General features: G+C 34.4%; 4 protein-coding genes across 9 annotated transcripts; 1 reads left to right on the top strand and 3 right to left on the bottom strand.

The window, feature by feature from the left end:
- Positions 1-1,123: 1,123 nt before the first annotated feature.
- On the bottom strand, positions 1,124-4,676 carry LOC130591242 (uncharacterized). The gene is made up of 6 exons (XM_057394244.1): positions 4,545-4,676; positions 3,590-4,288; positions 2,609-2,857; positions 2,252-2,398; positions 1,957-2,156; positions 1,124-1,546 (listed from the first exon to the last, which is right to left on the bottom strand). Exons 2-5 carry the CDS (start codon positions 3,848-3,850, stop codon positions 1,962-1,964), a joined length of 852 nt encoding a protein of 283 aa, XP_057250227.1. The 5' UTR covers positions 3,851-4,288; positions 4,545-4,676; the 3' UTR covers positions 1,124-1,546; positions 1,957-1,961.
- A 1,250-nt stretch (positions 4,677-5,926) lies between these two features.
- LOC130590962 (uncharacterized) lies at positions 5,927-6,794 on the bottom strand. The gene is made up of 2 exons (XM_057393757.1): positions 6,473-6,794; positions 5,927-6,207 (listed from the first exon to the last, which is right to left on the bottom strand). Exons 1-2 carry the CDS (start codon positions 6,783-6,785, stop codon positions 6,134-6,136), a joined length of 387 nt encoding a protein of 128 aa, XP_057249740.1. The 5' UTR covers positions 6,786-6,794; the 3' UTR covers positions 5,927-6,133.
- Positions 6,795-7,538: 744 nt separating this feature from the next.
- LOC130590961 (uncharacterized) lies at positions 7,539-9,170 on the bottom strand. Its single transcript, XM_057393756.1, has 2 exons — positions 8,925-9,170; positions 7,539-8,836 (listed from the first exon to the last, which is right to left on the bottom strand). The coding sequence occupies exon 2, from the start codon at positions 8,629-8,631 to the stop codon at positions 7,750-7,752; it is 882 nt and encodes a 293-aa protein (XP_057249739.1). The 5' UTR covers positions 8,632-8,836; positions 8,925-9,170; the 3' UTR covers positions 7,539-7,749.
- Positions 9,171-11,213: 2,043 nt separating this feature from the next.
- On the top strand, positions 11,214-22,261 carry LOC104907591 (pentatricopeptide repeat-containing protein At4g31850, chloroplastic). Of its 6 annotated transcripts, XM_048642959.2 has the most exons (5): positions 11,214-11,421; positions 12,386-12,468; positions 18,380-18,477; positions 18,586-21,419; positions 21,509-21,673. In XM_048642959.2, the coding sequence occupies exons 1-5, from the start codon at positions 11,349-11,351 to the stop codon at positions 21,529-21,531; spliced, it is 3,111 nt and encodes a 1,036-aa protein (XP_048498916.1). In that variant the 5' UTR covers positions 11,214-11,348; the 3' UTR covers positions 21,532-21,673. The 6 variants fall into 6 exon arrangements, with proteins under 6 accessions (XP_048498916.1, XP_010694847.2, XP_048498914.1 ...); XM_010696545.3 differs by having other exon boundaries at positions 11,216-11,421; positions 18,586-22,261; XM_048642958.1 differs by having other exon boundaries at positions 11,354-11,421; positions 12,386-12,481; positions 18,591-22,261.
- The last annotated feature ends 1,078 nt before the right edge of the window (positions 22,262-23,339 follow it).

The following is a 23,339-nucleotide window of genomic DNA, read 5'->3' as shown; positions in this document are numbered from 1 at the left end:
CCTAGTGTCAATATGTCAATCAAATGAGGATGCAAGAACATTATGTGACAAGTCGTTGAAGGAATTATACAAATCAGTGAAAGAAGTTTTCAAGACTGATCAACAAAAACAACAAGAAATCGAAGATGAAGAACTACGAAGACAAACAGTTGAAAATCCTGAGTGATAAAGACAAAAGGAAGACCACCAAAGGGAAACAAGAGAGTAAAAGGACATTTTGAGAAGCGTAAAATGAAGACAAGGCATCCGAACGAATATGGAACAAAAACCCCAAATGTACCTCAAGTTGAATAGTGTTCAAATAATATTAGTTTTCAATTGTATTCCACTCAGTAATTGTATTGAAATTTACACTTGTTTATTCCTAAGCTACTCGAAATTCATTAATATTAGTATTTATTGACCTTCAGTTAGACTTGTTTTTTTTTTCAGCTAGTCTTTCTAGTGCTTCATTTAGACGTGTTTACTTTTAAGCTTATATTAATTCAGTTTCAGTTAGACTTGTATATTTTTCAGCCAGTGTTAATTCTGCTTCAGTTAGACTAATTTATTTCTCAGCTTATCTTTATATGCTTCAGTTAGACTTGTGTCTTTTTCATCTAGTCTTAAAATGCTTCAGTTAGACGTATTTATTTTTCAGCTTGTATTAATTGTACTTCAATTAGACTTGTGTATATTTCAGCTTCAGTTAGACTTATTTGATTTTCAGCCTCTATTAATTACGCTTCAGTTAGACTTGTGTAGTTTTCAGCTAGTATTAAATTTCCTTCAGTCAGACTTATTTATTTTTCAGATAGTATTAATTGTGCTTCAGCTAGACTTCTTTATTTTTCAGCTAGTCTTTATAGAGCTTCAGTTAGACTTGTTTTTTTTCAGTTAGACTTAATAACTCTTCAGTTAGACTTGCTTGTTTTTCAGCTACTATTTACAGTGTATAAGTTAGACTTAAAATTTATATTTACAAATATATGTCATACACTTATTATTATGAGTTAGATTTTTCATTTTTCAGTTGGTATTTGTATTTTTCCAATTAATTTTCAAACAACTTCATTTTTACACAAATGTATTCCATTCAAAGTAAGTGTAAATGTACAATTCATTAAAGAACACATATATAAAATGTAAAATGAGTTCTGTGCTATTTGTACTGTACATTGCAAAATTCAATGGTTTCTATTTCTACTGTACATTATAATAATAATAAAAAAAAGTTTGGCACCTAACAATAATGAAATTTCAACAGTTGCTCTATTTTCACTTTGTCTCCAAAATTATTATTCAACACATCTTCTACTTTCGCCTCATGATCCCTCCTTCGCCGTAAAATGTGTGCTTCTTTTCTATTCGTCTTCTTTGATCGATTAAATGCTAATTTATCTAGGACAGCCTCTTTATCCTTCCTTATCTTCTGTCTTGCCATCAGTTCAGGTTTCTTTGCAGACCAAACATAACAGTCATGCTTCACTTTCTCTCTCAGTTTGTTTAAAGGATGGTCCACAAGACGAACAGCAAGCCTACACCGCTCAAGGTTTTTGGTGGCTGCCTAAAAAATAAAAAAAATCAAAACTATTAAAAAAGGTTCAAAAATGTAACAATTACAAAATAAAACTAACTGAAAATAAACAACAACATCAACTAGTCTTTATAGTGCTTCATTGTTTTTCAGGTAGTCCTTATAATGCTTTCAGCTAGTAATGATTGTGTTTCAGTTAGACTTGATTGTTTTTCAGCTAGTATTTATTATGTTTCAGTTAGACTTGTTTATTTCTAAGCTAGTCTTTACAGTGCTTCAGTTAGACTTCATTATTTCTCAGCTAGTCTTTATAGTGCTTCAGTTAGACATCTTTGTTTTTCAGCTAGTCTTTCAAGTCCTTCACTAACTGCCTATCATACCTTTTTCTATTAAAAAACTTTCAAAAACAGAAATTAACAAGCAAAATAAAGTAATCATACCCTTTTCAGGTCAACAAGTGCAGCATGGTTAGTATTATGACCGTCATACAGCTCCATGGTTTTGATTGCATAGACACCACAATCAAAATTGTTGTCCTTGCTTCTCCAAGGGAAGTAAAGAGTCGATGTTTGCCAATGGTGGAGACGATCAAAATCACGACACTCATAGTCTCTTGCATAAAAGAATCAAAAGCACGACACTGCATTTGAAGATCAAAAAAAAAAACAACAATTAAAAAACAAGTAATAAAATGGAACAAAAAAAAAATACAAATGCTCATAAAAAGGTACTTACAAAGTATGTAAGACCGTTAAATTCCTCATGCTTATATCTATCAATGTCCTTCATGTCTGTACGATTGTCAATATTTTCAATCCTTTTTGCTTTCTTGTTCAGCACCAAGACAGTATAATGATCATCCTTGTGAACAGGAACAAAAATCTGGAAGATAAACATAAGATGCAAAAGCAATAAGTCTACCTGACAGAGAACAAAAAACGAAATGAAATACTAAAAACACTAGCTGAACTAAAAACATACACTAACTGAAAACATAAACTAGGACTAACTGACAAGTAACATACACTAACTGAAAGAGAAAATTACACTAACTGAACAAATAAAAAAATAGTTAACAATAATACAACTAACCAGTTCAGCTTCTCGAATATCATTGCGTGGAAATGATTTCACCCATGAAGAAATAGCTTCCTTACATTTCTTGTAGAATAAATCATCATCTTTTGTAATAAGCTTTTTCTTGTTTTCTTCCCATTCCTTAAACTTCTGATCATACTGCCTAGTGCCCTCCAGGTTCTTCAAAATAATCTCATTTTCAGCAATCTCACTCTCAAACTGAACCTTTTTTACCTTCTCAGCACACAACCAATTGATATAGTTCTACAACAAAAGAAAATAGATATTATGACAAACTGAAACATTAAGTTTAGTTTTCAGTTAGACTTTTTAAAATGTCAGTTAGATTTAATTACTTTTCAGTTAGACTTATTAAGTTTTCAGTTAGACTCATTAAGTTTTCAGTTAGACTCATTAAGTTCTCAGTGAGACTCATTAAGTTTTCAGTGAGACTTATTTACTTCTCAGTTAGACAAATTTACTTTTCAGTTAGACTTATTTAGTTTTCAGTTAGACTCATTAAGTTTTCAGTTAGACTCATTAAGTTCTCAGTGAGACTCATTAAGTTTTCAGTGAGACTTATTTACTTCTCAGTTAGACAAATTTACTTTTCAGTTAGACTCATTTAGTTTTCAGTTAGACTTATTAAGTTTTAGTAAGCTCATTAAGTTCTCAGTGAGACTCATTAAGTTTTCAGTTAGACTCATTAAGTTTTCAGTTAGACTCATTAAGCTTTCAGTTAGACTTATTTACTTCTCAGTTAGAGTAATTTACTTTTAAGTTAGACTCATTTAGTTTTCAGTTAGACTTCTTTATTTTTCACTTACACTTATTTATTATTCAGTTACACTTATTTACTTTTTATTAGACTGAAAACATAATATGACCAACTGAAAAACATAACATCACAAACTGAAAAACAGAAGATGACTAACTGACAAAATAATATGACCAAATGAAAACAAACATATAAAACTAAGCAATAACAACACTTACAAAAGGCATAATATTAAACCAAAATCTCCTTGTTGCAGAAGGTGATTCCTCTTCTTGCCTATTGAACATGAAAGCGCATCCGTCAATAACTCCACTTGTCAGCCAACCTTGACGAGGCATGCTAATTAAGTCGAATTTGTACAGCTGAACCGCATAGTTGCTATGAGGATTATCAAAATCCACAATGAGATCACTTGTAAGTTCACTTTGCATAATGTCATTTTTCATCTTCACTTCCTCAGAATCTGTATCCAATGACATATATGCAACATCTTCATACTCATTGTAAAATAGATAATCAACCAGCAACCTCTGGTCAGGAGACAGATCACTCAAATATCTATTATAATGCTGCAAACTTCGACATAATATTATGCCATGGTTGTTGACAGGAACAGCATGCAAACCAGGCGTAGAAGATGAAACAACACCAGCTTCATTATCATACTCTTCTTTTTTAGCCTTGTCAGATGATGATTCAACTCCATGATCAGCAATCCTATCAATCAGGTCCTCCAAACCTTCATCGTCATAATCATCACCTGGTTCCTTAACCCTCACAACTTTCCCAACTTTCTCTGAAGAAGGGTCATAGTCCCACCCCTTCAATAATTCAGGTGTTGAAGGGATTTCTGACTTTACTTGTTTCTGAGGTTTGTAGGATTTGTATGATGATTGATCAGAATAAGAGCCATCACACTGCATTCAATTAAAATATTAAAAAAGCATGACAGATATACTAACTGAAAGATAAACATACACTAACTGAAAATAAAACAGATACTAAATGACAAGAAACATAAACCAAATGAAAATTAAAATTACTAACTGACAAGAATGATACACTAACTGAAACATAACATAATACTAACTGACAAAAAAGAAACACTAACTGACATGAAACTTACACTAACTAAAACAGAAAAATAAAAAAAGAAACTAAAACTATACTTACTCGAGGATATTTTACATTTACTGGAGTGATGATTGGAATTGAACTTCCAACACCCTCACCACTCTCTTCACTGTATGGAAGATCCTCAACAACAGGACTAGGAGTTAATAGTTGGAATGAAGGGCATCGAAATCAGCAATGTTTTTCTTTTTAGCAGAAGAATCAACTCTCCAAGACTTTCTGCTATATACATTCTCAACTGCTTCAACAACAGGAGGAGGAGGAGGAGGAGGAGTTGGAGTACGAAGATCAACAATATCAATACCAGCAGCGGTGCGAGTAGGGACGTGATCATCATCAGCATTCCTCCTCTTCCTATCAGCTTCCTTTGGTTGTTCTTTCTCAAAATCTTAATTCAAAAAAAAAAAAAAAAAAAAAATATAAAAAGTTAGAGTATCAAAATTTTCAGTTGGTCTGAATATGCTTTCAGTTTGACTTGTTTATTGTTCAGGTAGTCTTTATAGTCCTTCAGTTAGACTTGTTTATTTTTTCAGCTAGTCTTTATAATACTTCAGTTAGACTTGTTTTATCTTCCGTTAGACTTATTTACTATTCAGTTACACTGATTAAGTTAGACTTATTAAGTGTTCAGATAGAGTAATTTAGTTTTCAGTTAGACTTATTGACCCTTCAGTTAGGCTTATTTACACTTCAGTTAGACTTATTTTCTCTTCAGTTAGACTTACTTACTCTTCAGTTAGACTAACTTAGTTTTCAGTTAGACTTATTTAGATTTCAGTTAGACGTATCTACTTTTCAGTTAGACTTATTTAGTTTTCAGTTAGACTTACTTACTCTTCAGTTAGACTAACTTAGTTTTCAGTTAGACTTATTTAGTTTTCAGTTAGACTTATTACTCTTCAGTTAGACGTATTTACTCTTCAGTTAGACTTATTTGCTCTTCAGTTAGACTGATTCAGTAAGACTAATTTAGTTTTCAGTTGATATACTTTTCAGTTAGACTTAATTAGTTTTCAGTTAAACTAAAACAGTATTTCAGTTGTTATTTATAAGATATTATTTCCTTTAGAGCATCACATTTTTCAGTTGGTCATTGAATTCTTTCAATTAGGAATAACATGAAAGAAACTTACTTCCTCCTTTCTCTCCTTCTGTATAAACCCCAGCATCCAACTCCTTATTTCTTCCTTCCTCTTTATCTCCTTGAAGACCACAATCATCATCAGCATTGCCAGTCTTCTTCTTACCATCTTCCTTCGGTTCTTTCTCATTATCTTCATTCAAAAACAAAGAAATGAATAAATTCATTGACAAACTAAAACTATTTTTCCACCAGATTAAATAAAAACAAATACAAAAAGTTTCATTTGGTATTTATATGATATTCAGCTAGTATAAATATTATTTCAGTTAGAATATTACCTTCCTCTCCTACTTTGTCTTCATCTCCTTGAAGACCAGGATCACCATTATCTCCTCCTTTGTCTTCATCTACATGAAGATCAGCATCCTTATCTACTCCTTTGTCTTCATCTCCTTGAAGACCAGGATCACCATTATCATCAGCATCATCATCCTTTCTCTCATTATGATTCTGGTGATCCTTATCATCACCATCATCATCATCATCAATCATCTTCTTTATGCTGATCATCATCAGCATTCATCTTCTTCTCATCCTCCTCTCCTTCTTTTTCATCATCTTCATTCAAAACATAACAAAACAACTAAAAACACATAAACTGAAAAAATTCATTTAGTATTCATCTCATTTTCAGCTGGTGCTCATATTATTTCAGTTAGACTGTCAAAGTTTTCAGTTGGTCATTTTATTCTTTCCGTTAGAGTATCAAAGTTAGCTATTTCACTTCTTCAGTTAAACATTTCTTTCACTTAGAGTCTAAAGTTTTTATTCCAACCAGATTACAATACTACAACATGAAAATAATATAATGAAAGGAACTTACTTCCTTCTTTCAAATCAACTCCATGAACACCAGAATCCAAATCAGGAACATTTTCAATTCTTCCAAACTCCAATTCAACAGGCCGCTTCACCAATAGTGAAATTGTAGGATCAACTTTGTTTGCACTGTCTTTCGCTTCCAAATGACGCTTGCATATGTCGTCAATTTGACTCAGAAAATCTGGGTTAAATACTTCACTATCATCCAGAGAAATACTGTCTTGAGACAGCTTCTCGCCTTCCTCCCGAATATTCTGGGCAATCTCCAAATTAACTTGACAGAATGCAAGCGCATTCCTCTTCAACTTGTGCATGTTCTTCACATATTCCTTCAATTAAAAGAGCAAAATAGAATAAACAAACAAATCAATATGATGATAAGGACCATCTGAAACAACATAAACAGAAATATAAGGACCATCTGAAAGAATCAAACTATCAAATGAAAACTTAAATGAAATATAAATAAACTTATTTAGTTTTCAGTTACACTAATTTAGTATCCAGATAGACTTATTTAGTTTTCAGTTAGACTTATTTACTTTTCAGTTAGACTTATGTACTCTTCAGTTAGACTTATGTACTCTTCAGTTAGACTTTTTTAGTTTTCAGTTAGACTTATGTACTCTTCAGTTAGACTTCTTTAATTTTCAGTTAGACTTATTTACTTCTCAGCTAGACTTATTTACTTCTAAGTTAGACTTATTAAGTTTTCAGTTAGACTAATATAATTTTCAGTTAGAATTATTAACTCTTCAGTTAGACTAATATAATTTTCAGTTAGACTTGTTAACTCTTCAGTTACATAGTTTCACATCAACTGAAAAAATACAAAGATCAACTGAAAGAATACCAACATTAACTAAAAGCAGACCACCATCAACTGAAACAATAGCCTAGATTATTTTTAAGGTACTCTATATAGTGCTTCAGTTAGACTTCTTTGTGTTTCAGATAGTCATATAGTGCTTCAGTTAGACTTGTTTGCATTTCAGCTTATATAGATTGTGCTTCAGTTAGACTTCTTTAATTTTCAGCTAGACTTATTTACTTCTAAGTTAGACTTATTAAGTTTTCAGTTAGACTAATATAATTTTCAGTTAGACTTATTAACTCTTCAGTTAGACTAATATAATTTTCAGTTAGACTTGTTAACTCTTCAGTTACATAGTTTCAGTTAGACTTCTTTATTTCTAAGTTACACTTCTTTACTTTTAAGTTAGTCTTATTTGCTCTTCAGCTAGAACTGACATTATTTCAGTTAGAGGTCAACAGTCTTCACTTAGAGTTCAAGAGTAAAAAAAATAAAAACATAAGATAAATGAAACTCACAGGAACATCAAGAGCATCTATTTCCTCATCAGTCATCAAACTATGAGGAAGATCCATGATAAGCTGCCTAGTTGAAGGTGATGGACCCTCAACCACCTTAATTATAGGAGAACCAGACTTCCTACTAGCAACACTAACACTGGGAGTTTTAAACTCAACCTTCTGTTTTTCACGCTTCACCGGCAGAATAAAATCCATGTTGATCTCAAACTGCTTCACAACATCAGTCAAATCCTTCTCATCCTGCCAATAACTGATAAATGGCTTACTGACATTTGAATAATCCAGATTACGACACTTGAAGTTGTGAATAACAGCAAGAGTCAAAGCGCTGACGCATCCACGAAGCTTGAATGATACTTTCTTCTGTCCAAGCTCAATCTTCTTAATCATAATAGACTGATGACAGTCCAAAACAGCAGCACAAAGACTTCTCAATATATATCCACACCAGTCATAACTTGAAATTGCAGATACATCTTCTAAACTCTTGGCACATTTCAGCACAGGCCCTAAATCAGCTATAGGACATAGAAGCTTCGACAACGAAAAGATCACAAATAACTTCTTGAAATCATCCCCGGATTCATATTTCTTAAACAAATCATCCCAATTTTTTCTACCAATATATACCTTCTTGGGATCAGAAATACCAAGAAACCTATGCCAATCCTTCCTGGCACTTCCAGCCTCTATCTGACTACCTTTCCTCCTAAAGGCGTCATCATCTATAACCTCTACTGCTCTATCTGACACAGGTAACCCCAAAACATCACTAATGGTAAACTTATTAAAAATCAGTTTACCATTCTTTGTTGAAAACATCATTCCAGATGCATTGTAATTTAACAACACCTCCAAATTCAGATTAGGACAAAACTTCTTTATCCTAATATCTAAGAGACTCCCAAACCCAATATCCCTAATGTCTCTTTTTTGCTCATCACTCAAATTACTAACCACTTCATTTAAATGGGAATAGTCTGACAATACTTGTAGATTAATTGACTTTATTTCTTGCTCAGTGAAATTCCTAACAAAAGTGAACAAAAATAACTTTAAAACATAAAAAAAAAAACACAATCATATAATATAAAAGGAGAATAATGAAAAAAACATACGATCTATCAAATGTGTCTTTCTGTTGATCGGGATTAGATCTTGAAAATGAAAACTTGATTGGTGATAAATCAGATTTGCTTTTCTTCTTAGACAAGGATTTATCACATCTGAAAGAAAGAAAGTTTAATCAAACAATAAAACTAACTGAAAAAAAAAAGCATCAACTGAAAAAATACAAAGATCAACTGAAAGAATACCAACATTAACTGAAACAATGGCCTAGATTATTTTTAAGGTACTCTATATAGTGCTTCAGTTAGATTTCTTTGTGTTTCAGATAGTCTATATAGTGCTTCAGTTAGACTTGTTTGCATTTCAGCTTATATAGATTGTGCTTCAGTTAGACTAGTTTATTTTTCAGTTAGTCTTTACAGTCCTTCAAAGTAAATTCTTTATTTTTCAGCTAGTCTACATAGTGCTTCAGTTAGACTTGTTTGTTTTTCAGATAGCCATATAGTGCTTCAGTTAGACTTGTTTATTTTTCAGCTAGTCTATATACTGCTTCAGTTAGACTTGTTAATTTTTCAGATAGTCAAAAAAGCTTCAGTTAGACTTGTTTGTTTCTCAGATACTCTCTACAGTCATTCAAAGTAACTTCATTATTGTGCTTCACTTAAACTTGTTGCTTTATCAGCTAGTCCTTATTATTTCATTTAGTATAATTATTTTTCATTTCATTCTATTCCAATTACACTTAAAATTTTCATTGAAAATTTACATTACTTCAGTTACACTTGTTTCTTTATCAGTTAGTCAATATAGTGCTAAAGATACACTTGTTCGGTTTTCAGCTAGTATAAAAGTGCTTCAGATAGACTTGTTTGGTTTTCAGCTAGTATATAAAGTGCTTCAGATAGACTTGTTCGTTTTTCAGCTAGTATACAAAGTGCTTCAGATAGACTTGTTCTTTTTCAGCTAGTCTATATAGTGCTTCAGATAGACTTGTTTGTTTTTCAGATAGACTTATTTAGTTTTCAGTTAGGCTTATTTAGTTTTCAGTTAGACTTATTTAGATTTTAGTTAGACTTATTTAGTTTTCAGTTAGACTTATTAAGTGTTCAGTTAGAGTCATTTAGTTTTCAGTTGGACTTATGAACTCTTCAGTTAGACTAATTTACGCTTCAGTTAGACTTATTTACTCTTCAGTTAGACTTATTTACTCTTCAGTTAGACCGATTCAGTTAGACTTATTAAGTGTTCAGTTAGACTTATTTACACTTCAGTTAGACTTATTTTCTCTTCAGTTAGACTTATTTACTCTTCAGTTAGACTGATTCACTAAGACTTATTTAGTTTTCAATTAAACTTATTTAGTTTTTCAGTTAGACTTATTAACTCTTCACTTAGACTTATTTGCTCTTCAGTTAGACTTATTTGCTAAACAAAATCAACTGAAAAAATATAAGAATAAACTGAAACAATACAAGAATCAACTGAACGAATATAAATATCAACTGAAAACAACATCAACTAAAAGAATACAAGTAGCAACTGAAAGAATATTATAATCAACTGAAAGAATATATAAATATCAGCTGAAAAACAACAACAACTGAAAACATCTGTATAAAACAACAAAAACTGAAACACAAACCCTAAAAACATGAAATAAATACTCTGATAAACTGAAAACATTCAAAAATAGAAAAAAAAAATATCTAAACTACTCTAAGAACTTGAAATCTACCTTGGATCATAATCACCATCTTTCTCTTTCTTCTTCCCAGCAGTAGACACTGCCAAAATTTTTCCTGAAGATCCAAGACTCTTCACCTTCTTCGACTTCGGGCTACATTACAATTACAACAACAAAAACGCTCAAATTTTGAAAACAAAAAAAAAATTACAGCAAAAACAAACGAAATTATACCTAGAATCATCATTTCTAATCCTCTTCACCATATTTGCGATGCAAATGTAATGGATTATGAACAAAAAAACACGCTAAGTTTCAACAGCAGAGAAGCAGAGAAGCAGAGGAGCAGAAAAATTCTAGAAATAATCAGTAAATAATATATCGGTTTCTTTGAAATGAAGAAGAATCAGTTTTAAAACTAGCGAGAATCAAGCAGAAATCCAAAAAACAGTTTCAAAATCGAAAAAAGATAATGACCTAATAACCGTTATTTTTTTTCAAAAATAAACAAAACTGCTGATCAACAAAACAAATATGAAAAAAAAAGGAAAGCCCGCGCGTTTTTTTTGGCCAGGCCCGTCCGACGGAAGCTATTGGGTCAGACGGTCTGACCCAATACTTTCACAACTATTTATACATTGTAGGCGACGTGGATTCACCAAAACTTCCATAGTTAGGGACTCCACAGTGGACACTGGACACCAATTCAGTGAAACTCTTATCTCTCTTTCCCTCCCTATCTCCTAAACTCCTAAACTCCTAACTCATACTTTCTCTGTCTTCCACCATGCTAGCGACTCCAAACATCCCCACATGGTCCTGCTTCGGCGACACCTTCAAAAACCCTTCTCCCTCCTACTGTAAGCTCTTCTTCTCACTCTCTTTGCTTTTTTTTTTTTCATTCATAATTCAATTTATGCGTCGTTAATTACTCTATGGACTATGTTCACCTAAATTTTATTGTATCTATCTATATTTTCTTGCAATTTTTTTCTATGGCTTAGAATCAAATTAGAGAATAATATATATGGATTTTCAGAATGGTAATATTTGTTTGTCAAGGTACAAGTATTTTGGAAAAATTGAAATAATTTGTAACACTTATTTCTTGGTCAATTATAGTAACTTCAACCATTTAGATAGTTGTGACTGCGTTAAAGATATGTTTTAGCTATGTGTTACTAGACACCTCTCTAGAGTCTAGACCTGATAGTGGCGTGGATATTGTCATGTTTGCTGTATAATTGAAGCCGGAACGCTGTTGCTGGGTTTGAAACAAATTATAATTAGGATGGAAGTCAGGAATGGATCAAAGCTATGGCTTAGGTACCTACTTGCTGGTAACATGTAATGCAAGCCACACTGCAGACTAGACAATGTATAGTCAGTATTATAGCCAGCTACAAGGTTTTTGATGCCCTTTACTCACCTTCATTTACATTTCTGGATTATCTACAAGTTTATTTTCGTTCAAGTATTGATTGCTTGATTTGTGAAGCCATTGAGCCATTTTGAGTCGAATTAGTAGTAGTCTTTTGTAAAATTAGAATGGTAAGATTCTAGATGCATGGTAATTGTTATTGGGTCGACATTAATCTAACATTTATAATCTTTGAGATGTTTCTGGAAGTGAGTGACAAAATTGAAATGAAAGTCCAAAGAAAGTATAGGAGTCAAGGAGAATCTCCAGCTTTGCTGACATCTACTTGATGCAATAAGCTCAAGATCTTTGTCCAGATGCATAGGGTTCTCATTTCATAATGCTATATTTAGTTATAATGCTCTATTGTATTCATAAGACCGACTATCTTATTTGGTTTGCAGGTAAGTCAAGCCTACATAGTAATTGTAATGGACGTCTACACTTTTCATGTATGAAGGATAGATCTAGCAAGAGCTTGAGATCAGTACGTTTTTACGGTTTGTTTCTATCTTTACCGGATAACTTTGCTCAAATATTAGATTGATGCGAACCATTACTTGCTAACGGCAATTTACTTGGATGCTATTGCTTTTCTGCTGGTTTGTCATACCTTTTACCTTTAATATTTACGCTCCTCTGCATTTTTTTTCCTAAATTAGTATACATGCACTTATTGTGCATATAGGTCAAGAAGGGTTCTCTGGACAGAGGTGCATATTTGTGTGGATAATTTTTTCCAATGCCGCCTACGAGCCTGTTTGTTCTTCCGAGAGTTGGTTGAGGGTAAGCTAGAGTATATCTTGATATCTGGTAGGAATATGGACATTTATGTGTGCAAGTTGTCCATATTGGAGGGGATTGTGATAGATGAATAGCTTAAACTTGATATATACCTCTTTTATACTTCCTTGTGAAAGAACAAGTGAAGCGGGAAGCCATATCACTTAGGAAACTCATATATATAGAATTGTTTCTTAGCATTGCTAAAATACTAGAATTGATTTGGAAATTCTTTTAATTGGAATTAGAAGAGAACACTGTAAGGTCTTAGTTATCGAACTGTATGAATCAAGACTGGAATATGTATTATATTTCTGGCTTGCCAAGCCATAATATCCCCATTTGTGAAGTAGATTTGCCTTAGCCATATCAGCTGGTATATGATTGTTCTGGGGATGCTATAAGGCCATATAGTTCCAATAAAGTTGATATAGGATCCTTGAGAGCACACAACAACAAGCATCTATGATAGATAATCATTTCTTAACTGAAATCAAGACTGCTCTTTTCTCTGATCAAGAGACTTTTAGTAATCAAATGCTGCGTTTTAGTTACGGGTCTCATTTGTGATCCTTGTATTGCTGCAGGCTTGAGTACATATTTTAGTTGAAACTTGTAAAGTCATTTTGTCTCCTGGTTTAGACTAATCTCACTCGTACTTTGCAGCGAGTATGATGTAAGCCTATCTTTCTGGCTTATAAGAGGAGTAGAAACATATCTCTTTATGTCCTCCAGAAACTTCTTTGAGTTATTCATGGAAGCATATTATTATTCCCATCAGCATGTCACTTTTTTTTACATGATAGAAAGACAAGTCCTTAGCACTGTTAGAAATTAGAATACAAGGAAATAATACATACCGCCGTATTTTTTTAGTTGCAACATTTGGTTTTGTGGCACTATTCATCAACCAACTTTGTTAAAGTATCTCGCATTATTATATAAGAAAAAACATAGTCAAGTGGGGTCATGTTAGATTCGTCTCAATGCGAGGATAAATCAAATTTGTATAATTTTTAATTACACCCAATAACGTTCAAAGAATCGTCTCGACAAACGTGAAAAAACAAATGTTGCAACTAAAAAAATACAGAGGTAATAGGTATATATATGCAGTTCCAACTCTCAAGCTAAACTCACAATCATAAAATATTCCAGCTTGTCTATGGACCAAAAGTGGGGTATTGAAATTAATAGGAAAATCAGTTTGTATAGTTGCTGATCTGGCTTTGAGAAATCAGAAAAGCCAATTCTAAAGTATGCAAATACTGTCTACCATAATGCTATTTGCGAATCTTTTGTCAATACCTTTATGCTTCCTTCAAAGTATCTTGTGATCTGCTACTTTTATCAGACTCAAGATTGCCTTTACAATAAGACTGAAACTGTTTGTCTGAAATATGCTCTATAAGTAATAGGGCTGTGCGAAAAATCTGGCTGATTAATTCAAATCCATTAACCAAAACTCCCAAACCAAACATCTGGGTAACCAAACTGAAAATTTCGGTTTCAGATTGGCGTTTAAAATTACTCTATTATTGTCTTGGGCACGATATCTTTTATTGTGAGATTTTGGGGTACCTGAACTGTCAATTATATAGTTTATGTTACAACATTTGTGTATCAAACCAATACTCTAGCCAAATGGTAGAGGAATTTGGAGGTTTATTTTCTCATAAGGTTTGTGAATCTGAGTCTCACCATCCCCAAATATATCACATGCCTTTTCATTTTCTAGGTTCATCGCTTACATTAACTAATGAGTGTTTTAGTGGATATTTCAACATTTTGCCAAAAAATATTTTGTTATTTGATGGCCCCATTTTCCAATCATATAATTAAGGGAGTAAGCCTGTATTATGGAACATTTGCAACAGTAAACAACTTTGCTTCTTTTAGTTTAAAATACAACCCTATAGGCTATAGTTATCAATATTATACAACCGTGACATTAGTGATGGTTAAACCGTTAAACCTATTTACTACCCTAATCCAAGTTGATCCAAAACTACCATCTAACCCATTGATACCTCACCCCACCACCACCTACCACTGGAATCACCATACCCATCGCTCTCTCCCTGCCCCGTGACTTTCTCTCTCGTTCCCTGTGACTTTCTCTCTCTTCTCATCTCTCTTTCTTCTTTGCTGCTGCCTCCACCGATCTCCACCGCCATTTCCCTCAGCTTACCATAAGTTTCCTCTTCTGCGTCGCTGCTCTGTTCTCTCCTCCATCACCTTGCTGCTGGTGGTGTTAGAGGGGGTCGGGGAAGCTGCTCTCTCTTTCTCTCGCTTGCTCGAGTCTTCCTCCTTCCTCTACCTGCATTGCTACTGCCTGATCCTCTCTCTCCTCTCTCTTGTAGATCTGGTGGTTTCCAGTGGTAGAATGGTGGTTTTGATGGCCATTAGGTGGCGTCGTGGAGGGGTGGGAAAGTGGTGATGGAGTGAGGTTCAGGTGGAGGTGTGGGACTGTGGTGGCGGAGTGGGGTTCAGGTGGAGGGGTGGGAGTGTGGGACAGTGGTGGTAGGTGGGGTGTCAGTGGGTTAGGTGGTGGTTTGGGGTTCGGAGTTAACTTGGTTTAGGTAAACCAATACCACTAGTGGATAAATTAATGGTTTAACCATCATTAATGTCACGGTTATATAATAATACTAAGTATAGGGTTATCTTTGAAATTAATAAAAAAACGGTTTACCATTGCAAATGATCTATAGTAGAGGGTTGCCAATGGGAATTCCCCTCTAATGAATTACCTTTTTCAAAAAAAAAAAAAAAAAAAAAAGTCTCACTTACTAGCCATAGTTTCCTACCATCTGTATTGTTCTATTTGGCACGCTGCTCAGACCTCACTTAATCACATTTCTCACTTTGAGTAAGCAGGATGTTAAATTTTTTCACAAGCATGGTCTTTTGGTACTAAGCAACAAGAACTTGAACATGATGATTTCATGAAAATGACTATCTTACATGTCATTCACAAAGCAAAGCAAAAATAAGCCATCACCCGAACTGAACCTGAAAAGGGTACCCGGTAAACCGGTTACTAGATTTTTTGACACATAGCATGGAATTAAAAATCTCCCGTCCCGTTACAGAACAACAGTTCTATAACGGATTTTGGATTTATCGTTCCGCAAAATCCCGTTACAGAACGCCATAATAAATATCACATACTTTTCGCATTTTCCATTTCATAACGCAGTTTCGCCACGTTGCCACGTTTTTATCCCCGTTACATCTGTTCTTTTCAAACACTGGCCAAAAATATTGATGAATTAATTATATAGCTAATGAACCATGATATTCTAATAGATTTGATTGTATTATGTTGTAATAATGCTTCATAAATTAAAACATTGCAAATAAGGTTAGAGCATATTAATGTAATATTTTTTTTATAAAATTCACGCTGCGTCGGCCGCGATCCGCTCCATTCATCCATTACAAGCCGCTTCCGCGACAATGCAAACGTTACTGCGATCGCGACCGCATCTGCGATTTTTTTCCTTGGTACATAGGGTTAGAATATGTGTGAATAGAAATAAAACAATTCGCTGAAACGATCGGTACCGATTAACTAAACCTGATTTCACACCCCTCCAATTCGTACTTCATATATCCTTAAGAAGAGTTTAGTTTCGGCTATCTCTTCGGATTAATTGCCCAACAAAGTGCACTCTTTCCTTCAGTATGCTGATGTAATCATCTATAGAGAAGCTCCTTTGAAGTTATAGCTTCCCCACAGTCTTTTAAGGATGAGGCATTCTAACGTTCTTTGTAGAGGCCCGATCAAATCAGGGTTATTGTAGTTGAATCTTGTTTTCGTTTTTTGAAAAGATCTTGACTTCTTAATCTATGTCAATTATCAATGTAGTTGCTATTTTCCTTGGACGGAATTTTTCTTCAATGTACAAGATATATAGACAGAGAAAGTGTTCTCTTAAAGTCATCAGGGAATTAAACTCGGCCATTTTTTAGTAACATATTTAGGTGTTTCCATTCCGCAAAACCTGTTACAGAGCGGCACTATGAATTATATTCTTCCCTCATCGTCATCCGTTATATTACAGTGATCGCTGCAGTAGACTGTCTTTTTCTTGTTCCATCCGTTCTTTTCTCTAAACTTCCCATGGAAAAGAGAGAAGAGAAGCATACACCACAATAGAAAAACACATGTACACACCAAAGACGAGAGAAATATGTAGTTGGGGTATTCAAGTTAAGGTAGAAAGGTACTTTTTAAACAAAAAAAATTGCATGTATGAGGTTAAAACCCTATTAATGTGAATTTGGCCAAGATCCATTCTAGTGCATTCTTCATTTATAGTGTTGGGGATGGTTAGTAATCATGTTATCTATTTACAAAAGTCTGAATGTTTCATTTCATGCATTTTCTTTGCTGTTACCCCTTTTACTAATCTTACTGGTTTCTCAAGTGATACCTTCCTCCCTCCCTCCCCCCCCACCCCTCTTCCCCCCCCCCCCCCCCCCCCCCCCCGGCAAACAAAAACTTACATTTTATTATGTAGTATTACCTAATAATTTCTATGCTATCATGAATAATAACATCTTACTCCATCTCGAATTGTCTCCTGTAATGTAATACCTAAGAAAGAATTAAGTATCAATGCTGAAGCAATTCATGCTTATAGATTGTGCTTAGTGTACTAAAATTTAGTTTTGAAATGTGTATAATGTGGGTAGAAAATTTGGTTTCATTAATATTTTCTTAACCTTTTTGTTTAATTAGTCTTGTCTCCTGAAAATATGAAACCCTTGTAAAGAACTTAATCTCACCATCAGCTATAGTATTAGTCTATTGCAGTCTATAAAGGGTATTGGATATCTTTATATCATATTAATTTTCAAGGGATGACATTTATTGGACTAAAAAGGTTAAGTGGTGAACATATTTTATTAGAATTACCAATGGATTAGAGTGGTTGTTTAATTGGGATGAAATTTAATTATTGCAATCTAACAATTTTAAGAAAATTATACATTCTAACACGTGGCATAGAATGTTTTTGTATTTAAATTATAGTATAGCTGGGGGAGAGAAAAAATGATGGCTTTAACTTACAAATGAGTGAATGGTAGGTGTTTACTTTGTTTTCTTGATTTATCTACACTATTTTGAGAATTTCGAACAGATGAAATCAGTTGTATCAATGTGATATAGGATATTGCATGTAAGCATAGGTTGTGACTGACATGCAAGAATATGTAGAGCACCTGGATTTGATCAAGGCATCTTTTGTGCATATACAGTTTTTGGCATCTAATGATGTTGCTTAATGTTGTTTGGATGGTAAAAGTATGCATGTGTCCAGCTGATAGCTCATGAACACAATTAGATCCATTGAGATATTGTATGCAAGCATACATTTGTACCAAAGCTCAAAAAACTCACTGTTGTACATAATTTTCAATTAGGGGGTGTAAATTGGATGGAGAGGATTAGACTTTGCCAAGTCCTGATCCAGTCCAAACTTTTCGCAAGTTTAGTCCAAAGTGTTACCCAATAGGTGTTGTAGATGTTTAATTATAATAACTTGTTTATGTGGGTTTTCATTCTTTTTTAAGTTAATATCATCTTTTTGGCATTTGTATAGGCTGAAGCATCAGATAACGTGATTTATCTTGTTGAAGCAATCAGCAGAGGTCACGTACTTCAAGTGAGAGCTGTAGAATTGCAGAAAAGTCTTAGTCTGTATGTGCATATCATACCCTTTGTTTGAACATAAGTTGCTTCTTGAGTGTGATGATAATACCAGTTATATGCTTATGTTTTGAAAATGTTCTTAATTCCCTCTTGTAGAGCAGAAGTTGGTAGTTATACCAAAGGTACAACATCCATGAAGCTATGCCATTCTTTTAAGCATGGTGGGTCACTTGGAGAAGGTGCTCAAAATAGTTTGTTTTTGACTGGTGGGCCTGCTGTAAATTGGAGAAAACACAGAATGAAACAAGTGGCTTTCTGTGGAATTCTGATAGAGAATTCAGATAGCATGTTAATGGTTGATGTGAAGCCAGAAAAGTGTAAATCTACTGAAGGGGTTATGGAGGCATTACAGTCAATTGCAGATCAAAGCATGGCTTTTCATTACTTTAAGAGTATAGCAAGAATGCCCTATGTTGTCCATACCACTGAAAGTTGTAATTACATGCTTGATATGTTGAGGGTGCACAGGAGAGTAGGAGATATGGTATTTGTATTTAACTTAATGCAGAAGCAGATAATCAACAGGAACTCAGCCACTTACTTGACAATTTTTAAAGTGCTCAATGTAAGGGGTGGAATGAGGCAAGCCCCCTCTGCGCTTGATAGGATGGAATCCGCTGGGTTTACTTTGAATGCTTATTCATACATTGGGTTGATTCATTTGCTTCTCCAGTCTAGGTATTGTAGGGAGGCTTTGGAGGTGTATAGAAGAATGGTTAGAGAAGGAAACAAGCCTAGTTTAAAGACGTATTCTGCACTTATGGTAGCAATGGGGAAACGGAGGGATACTGAAACTGTAATGGCACTGTTGAAAGAGATGGAGAGTTTGGGATTGAGGCCTAATGTTTACACGTTCACTATATGCATTAGAGTTCTTGGGAGAGCAGGAAAAATTGACGAGGCATATAGAATTCTGGAAAGAATGGATGATGAAGGGTGTGGGGCTGATGTCGTCACTTATACGGTTCTCATTGATTCACTTTGTGCTGCTGGAAAACTAGATGATGCGAAAAAATTGTTTCGAAAGATGAAAGACAGTTGTCACAAACCTGATCGAGTAACTTACATCACTCTTATGGACAGATTCAGCGATTGTGGAGACTTGGATAGTGTGCATGAATTTTGGAGTCAAATGGAAACTGATGGTTATCTTGGTGATGTTGTTACCTTTACTATTCTCATAAATACTTTATCCAAAGCAGGAAAAATTGATGAGGCATTTACTCAATTAGACATCATGAAGGAACTAGGTATCACGCCAAACCTGCATACTTACAACTCTTTGATTGGCGGCCTTCTGAAAACAAATAGGTTAGATGAAGCTCTAAGTCTGTTTGAGAGCTTGGAATCTTTTGGTGTTAAACCAACTGTGTACACCTACATCCTATTTATAGACTACTATGGGAAATCAGGAGCTTCAAACAGAGCACTGGCGACATTTGAGAGTATGAAATCTAGGGGAATTACCCCGAATGTTGTTGCTTGTAATGCTTCCTTGTATAGTCTTGCTGAGGCTGGGATGCTTAAGGAGGCAAATAATGTTTTTAATGGACTTAGAGAAAGTGGAATAGCACCAGATTCTATAACATACAACATGATGATGAAGTGCTATAATAAGACAGGCAGAGTGGATAATGCTGTTGAGTTGCTCACTGAGATGACAGAAAATGGATGCCACCCTGATGTTGCTGTTATCAACTCACTGATCGATATGCTTTACAAGGTTGATCGAGTGGATGAGGCATGGGAAATATATAAGAGAATGAAGCATATGAAGCTTGCTCCAACAGTTGTAACTTACAACACTTTACTATCCGGATTGAGGAAGGAAGGCAGAGTAGAAGAGGCTATTGATTTATTCACAACCATGATGAATAATGGCTGTAATCCAAACACAGTTACCTTTAACACACTCCTAGACTGCCTCTGCAAAAATGACGAGGTTGATATGGCTATAAAGATGTTTTTTGAAATGCGACAAATGAATTGCTTTCCAGATGTGTTTACTTACAACACTCTCATATATGGTCTAATTACAGAAAACAGAGTGTGTGATGCGTTTTTGTTGTTCCACCATATGAGGAAATCAATGTATGCTGATCGTGTAACTTTGTGCACTCTTATTCCTAGTATAGTGAAGAACTCAAGGACCGAGGATGCTTTAAATATTATTAGGATCTTTTTGTTTCATGCTCAGCATCCTGTAGATCGCTCATTTTGGGAAGATCTGATTAGCGGGGTTCTTGTTCACACAAGCATTGACAAAGCTATGGCGTTTGCTGAAAGCTTGATATCCTCTGAACTTTCTCAAGATGACTCTGTTTTAGTCCCCCTCTTCAAGGTTTTATGCATACACCGAAGGGCACTTGAAGCACATGACTTCTTTGCAAGGGCTAGGAGCTATGGAATTAAGCCTACATTGGAAGTGTATTATATATTGATTGGAGGCCTTCTGGATATCAGTCTACCTGAATTGGCTTGGAATCTTTTTGGGGAAATGAGAAAAACTGGTTGTGTCCCAGATGTGTCCATATATAATTTGTTGCTCGATGCTTTTGGGAAATCTGGGGAAGTTGACCAACTTCTGAATCTTTTTGAAGATATGCAAAATCGATGTTGCACTCCCAACACAATTACTCATAATATCATCATCTCTGGCCTAGTGAAATCTAACAGCCTAGACAAGGCCGTGGATATGTTTTATAATCTTGTTAGTGGAGATTTTACACCCACTCCTTGTACATATGGCCCTTTGATAGATGGACTGGCAAAGTCAGGAAGACTGGAGGAAGCACAAAAGTTCTTTGAGGAGATGATCGATTATGGATGTGAACCAAATTGTGCTATTTATAATATTCTCATTAACGGCTTTGGCAAATCTGGTGATATGGAAACTGCTTCAACTTTATTTCAGAGGATGGTTAAAGAAGGTATCCGACCTGACGTAAAATCTTATTCAATTCTTATGGACTGCCTATTAATGGTAGGGAAAGTAGATGATGCTTGGGACTATTTTCAGGAATTGAAACTGCAGGGCCTTGATCCTGATTTAATATGTTACAACCTTATGATCAATGGCCTTGGGAGGTCTGGGAGGGTTAGAGACGCTCTCTCTCTTTTTGGTGAGCTGCAGACAAAGAAAATATCTCCAGACTTGTTTTGCTACAATTCTTTGATACTTCATCTGGGAATTGCGGGAATGATGGAGGAAGCAGGAAAGCTCTACGAAGAGCTCTTGCTGAAGGGCTTGGAGCCTACGGTGTTCACATATAATGCTCTCATCCGTGGCTATGGTATATCTGGAGATCCTGACCGTGCATATGCTGTCTATCAGAGGATGATGGCTGGTGGCTGTACCCCCAACTTGGGTACCTTTTCTCAGCTTCCTAATCAGTCATAGACTCAGTGAATAAGAATAACACACTTGTAAGTGGGGTTTCTCTCCATTTCTTTTTCGACCTGTGGAGGTACATTCAGCCCTGTGTACAGTATAGCATAGGAATGTACACTTGATATCTATTTTATAGGCAGTCCTTGAATGATGCTTCAAGGAAGCCGTAATAGACACGTAATATGCTCTTGGAACTTGCCATGCTTGACTGGTACTGTATTCTCGTGTGGTGAGTGTCGGAGTTCTGCAGGTTCTGGTATTGATGTATAGCTCATATGTGTTGATATAAGATATGAATTGAATCTGTTGGCCAAATTGTGGTAGCTTTGCCTATTGTACTGGTTACAAAGATAAACAAAGACATATGTATGTGTTATTTCACTAGGAACAATACAAGAGGGGAGGGGGGGATTGAATTGTATTTGTAGAAATAAAAGTAAATTTATGGTGGAATTATAATACTCAATCAAAAAAACAAGCCAAAGAAACACAAAGGATTTTTACGAGGAAAAAACTTTTTAGGTGAGACAAGAAGAAAAACATCGACTAATAAGGATTTTAAACACAATACTTTCACTAATTAGACCAAACACCTTTGTTATAACCTAATTCTACTCATGGGCCACACCTTGAATTTCTAATAATTCTGAACAAATGTTCCCTTAACAGCTGAACCTCTCAACTTCACTTGAAGTTTTCTCACTTTAACTTGCTTTACTCGAAGCTTTCTTTCTTAGAGGACTTCAGTCAAAATCCCTTTACCTCAAAACTAGAATACAATAATCAATAAACTTAGTGGAATTAAAGTAATAAGGCAAAGAACAAATGACTTTTACAAGAGAATGAAAGGCACTGACACTTTACTTAGTTAAACTCACTAAATCAGTTGATGAAACACAAACTGGAATTTAATTAGACATTAGTATTTATAATAGTGGTTACTTATAATGTGGGATTAAAACATGAGTTAGTGCTAAAAATATTTTCCCATGATGTTCCTTAACTATGATCTAATACAAACGTGGGTTAAGATTAATACTGCTTTCTTTATTTTAGCAGCCACTAAAGCAGTAACCTAATTCTGATTTTTATTAACAAATATTATTGATCAATAAAACCGAATTAAATCCTTTTGTAAAATTTTATCTTTAAAAATATTTTCATTAAAACCGAAAAAGGATTTTAATTATCTAATAAATAAATCTTTTCCTTAAAATCATATTGTTACTAAATAAAAATGGTTTCCTAGAATCTAGGCATAAAACACTGTACTGTTATATATAAATCATTGTACTGCTTCAATCTATGTCTAGTTATTTCTAATAATTAGTTCCTTTAACTTAACACGACAGTGCCAGTTCGTTTGTTCCTCTCAAAAGAACAAACGCTCATTCTCTTTTTAAATTGTCACAATTCCTTACCAATTTTTACTCGTTTTTTTTTACAGTGGAACTAGAAA

Source organism: Beta vulgaris, chromosome 4 (genome assembly GCF_026745355.1).
Source record: "Beta vulgaris subsp. vulgaris cultivar EL10 chromosome 4, EL10.2, whole genome shotgun sequence".
Classification (NCBI taxonomy): Eukaryota; Viridiplantae; Streptophyta; class Magnoliopsida; order Caryophyllales; family Amaranthaceae; genus Beta; species Beta vulgaris.
This window is presented reverse-complemented; position numbering and strand designations above follow the sequence as displayed.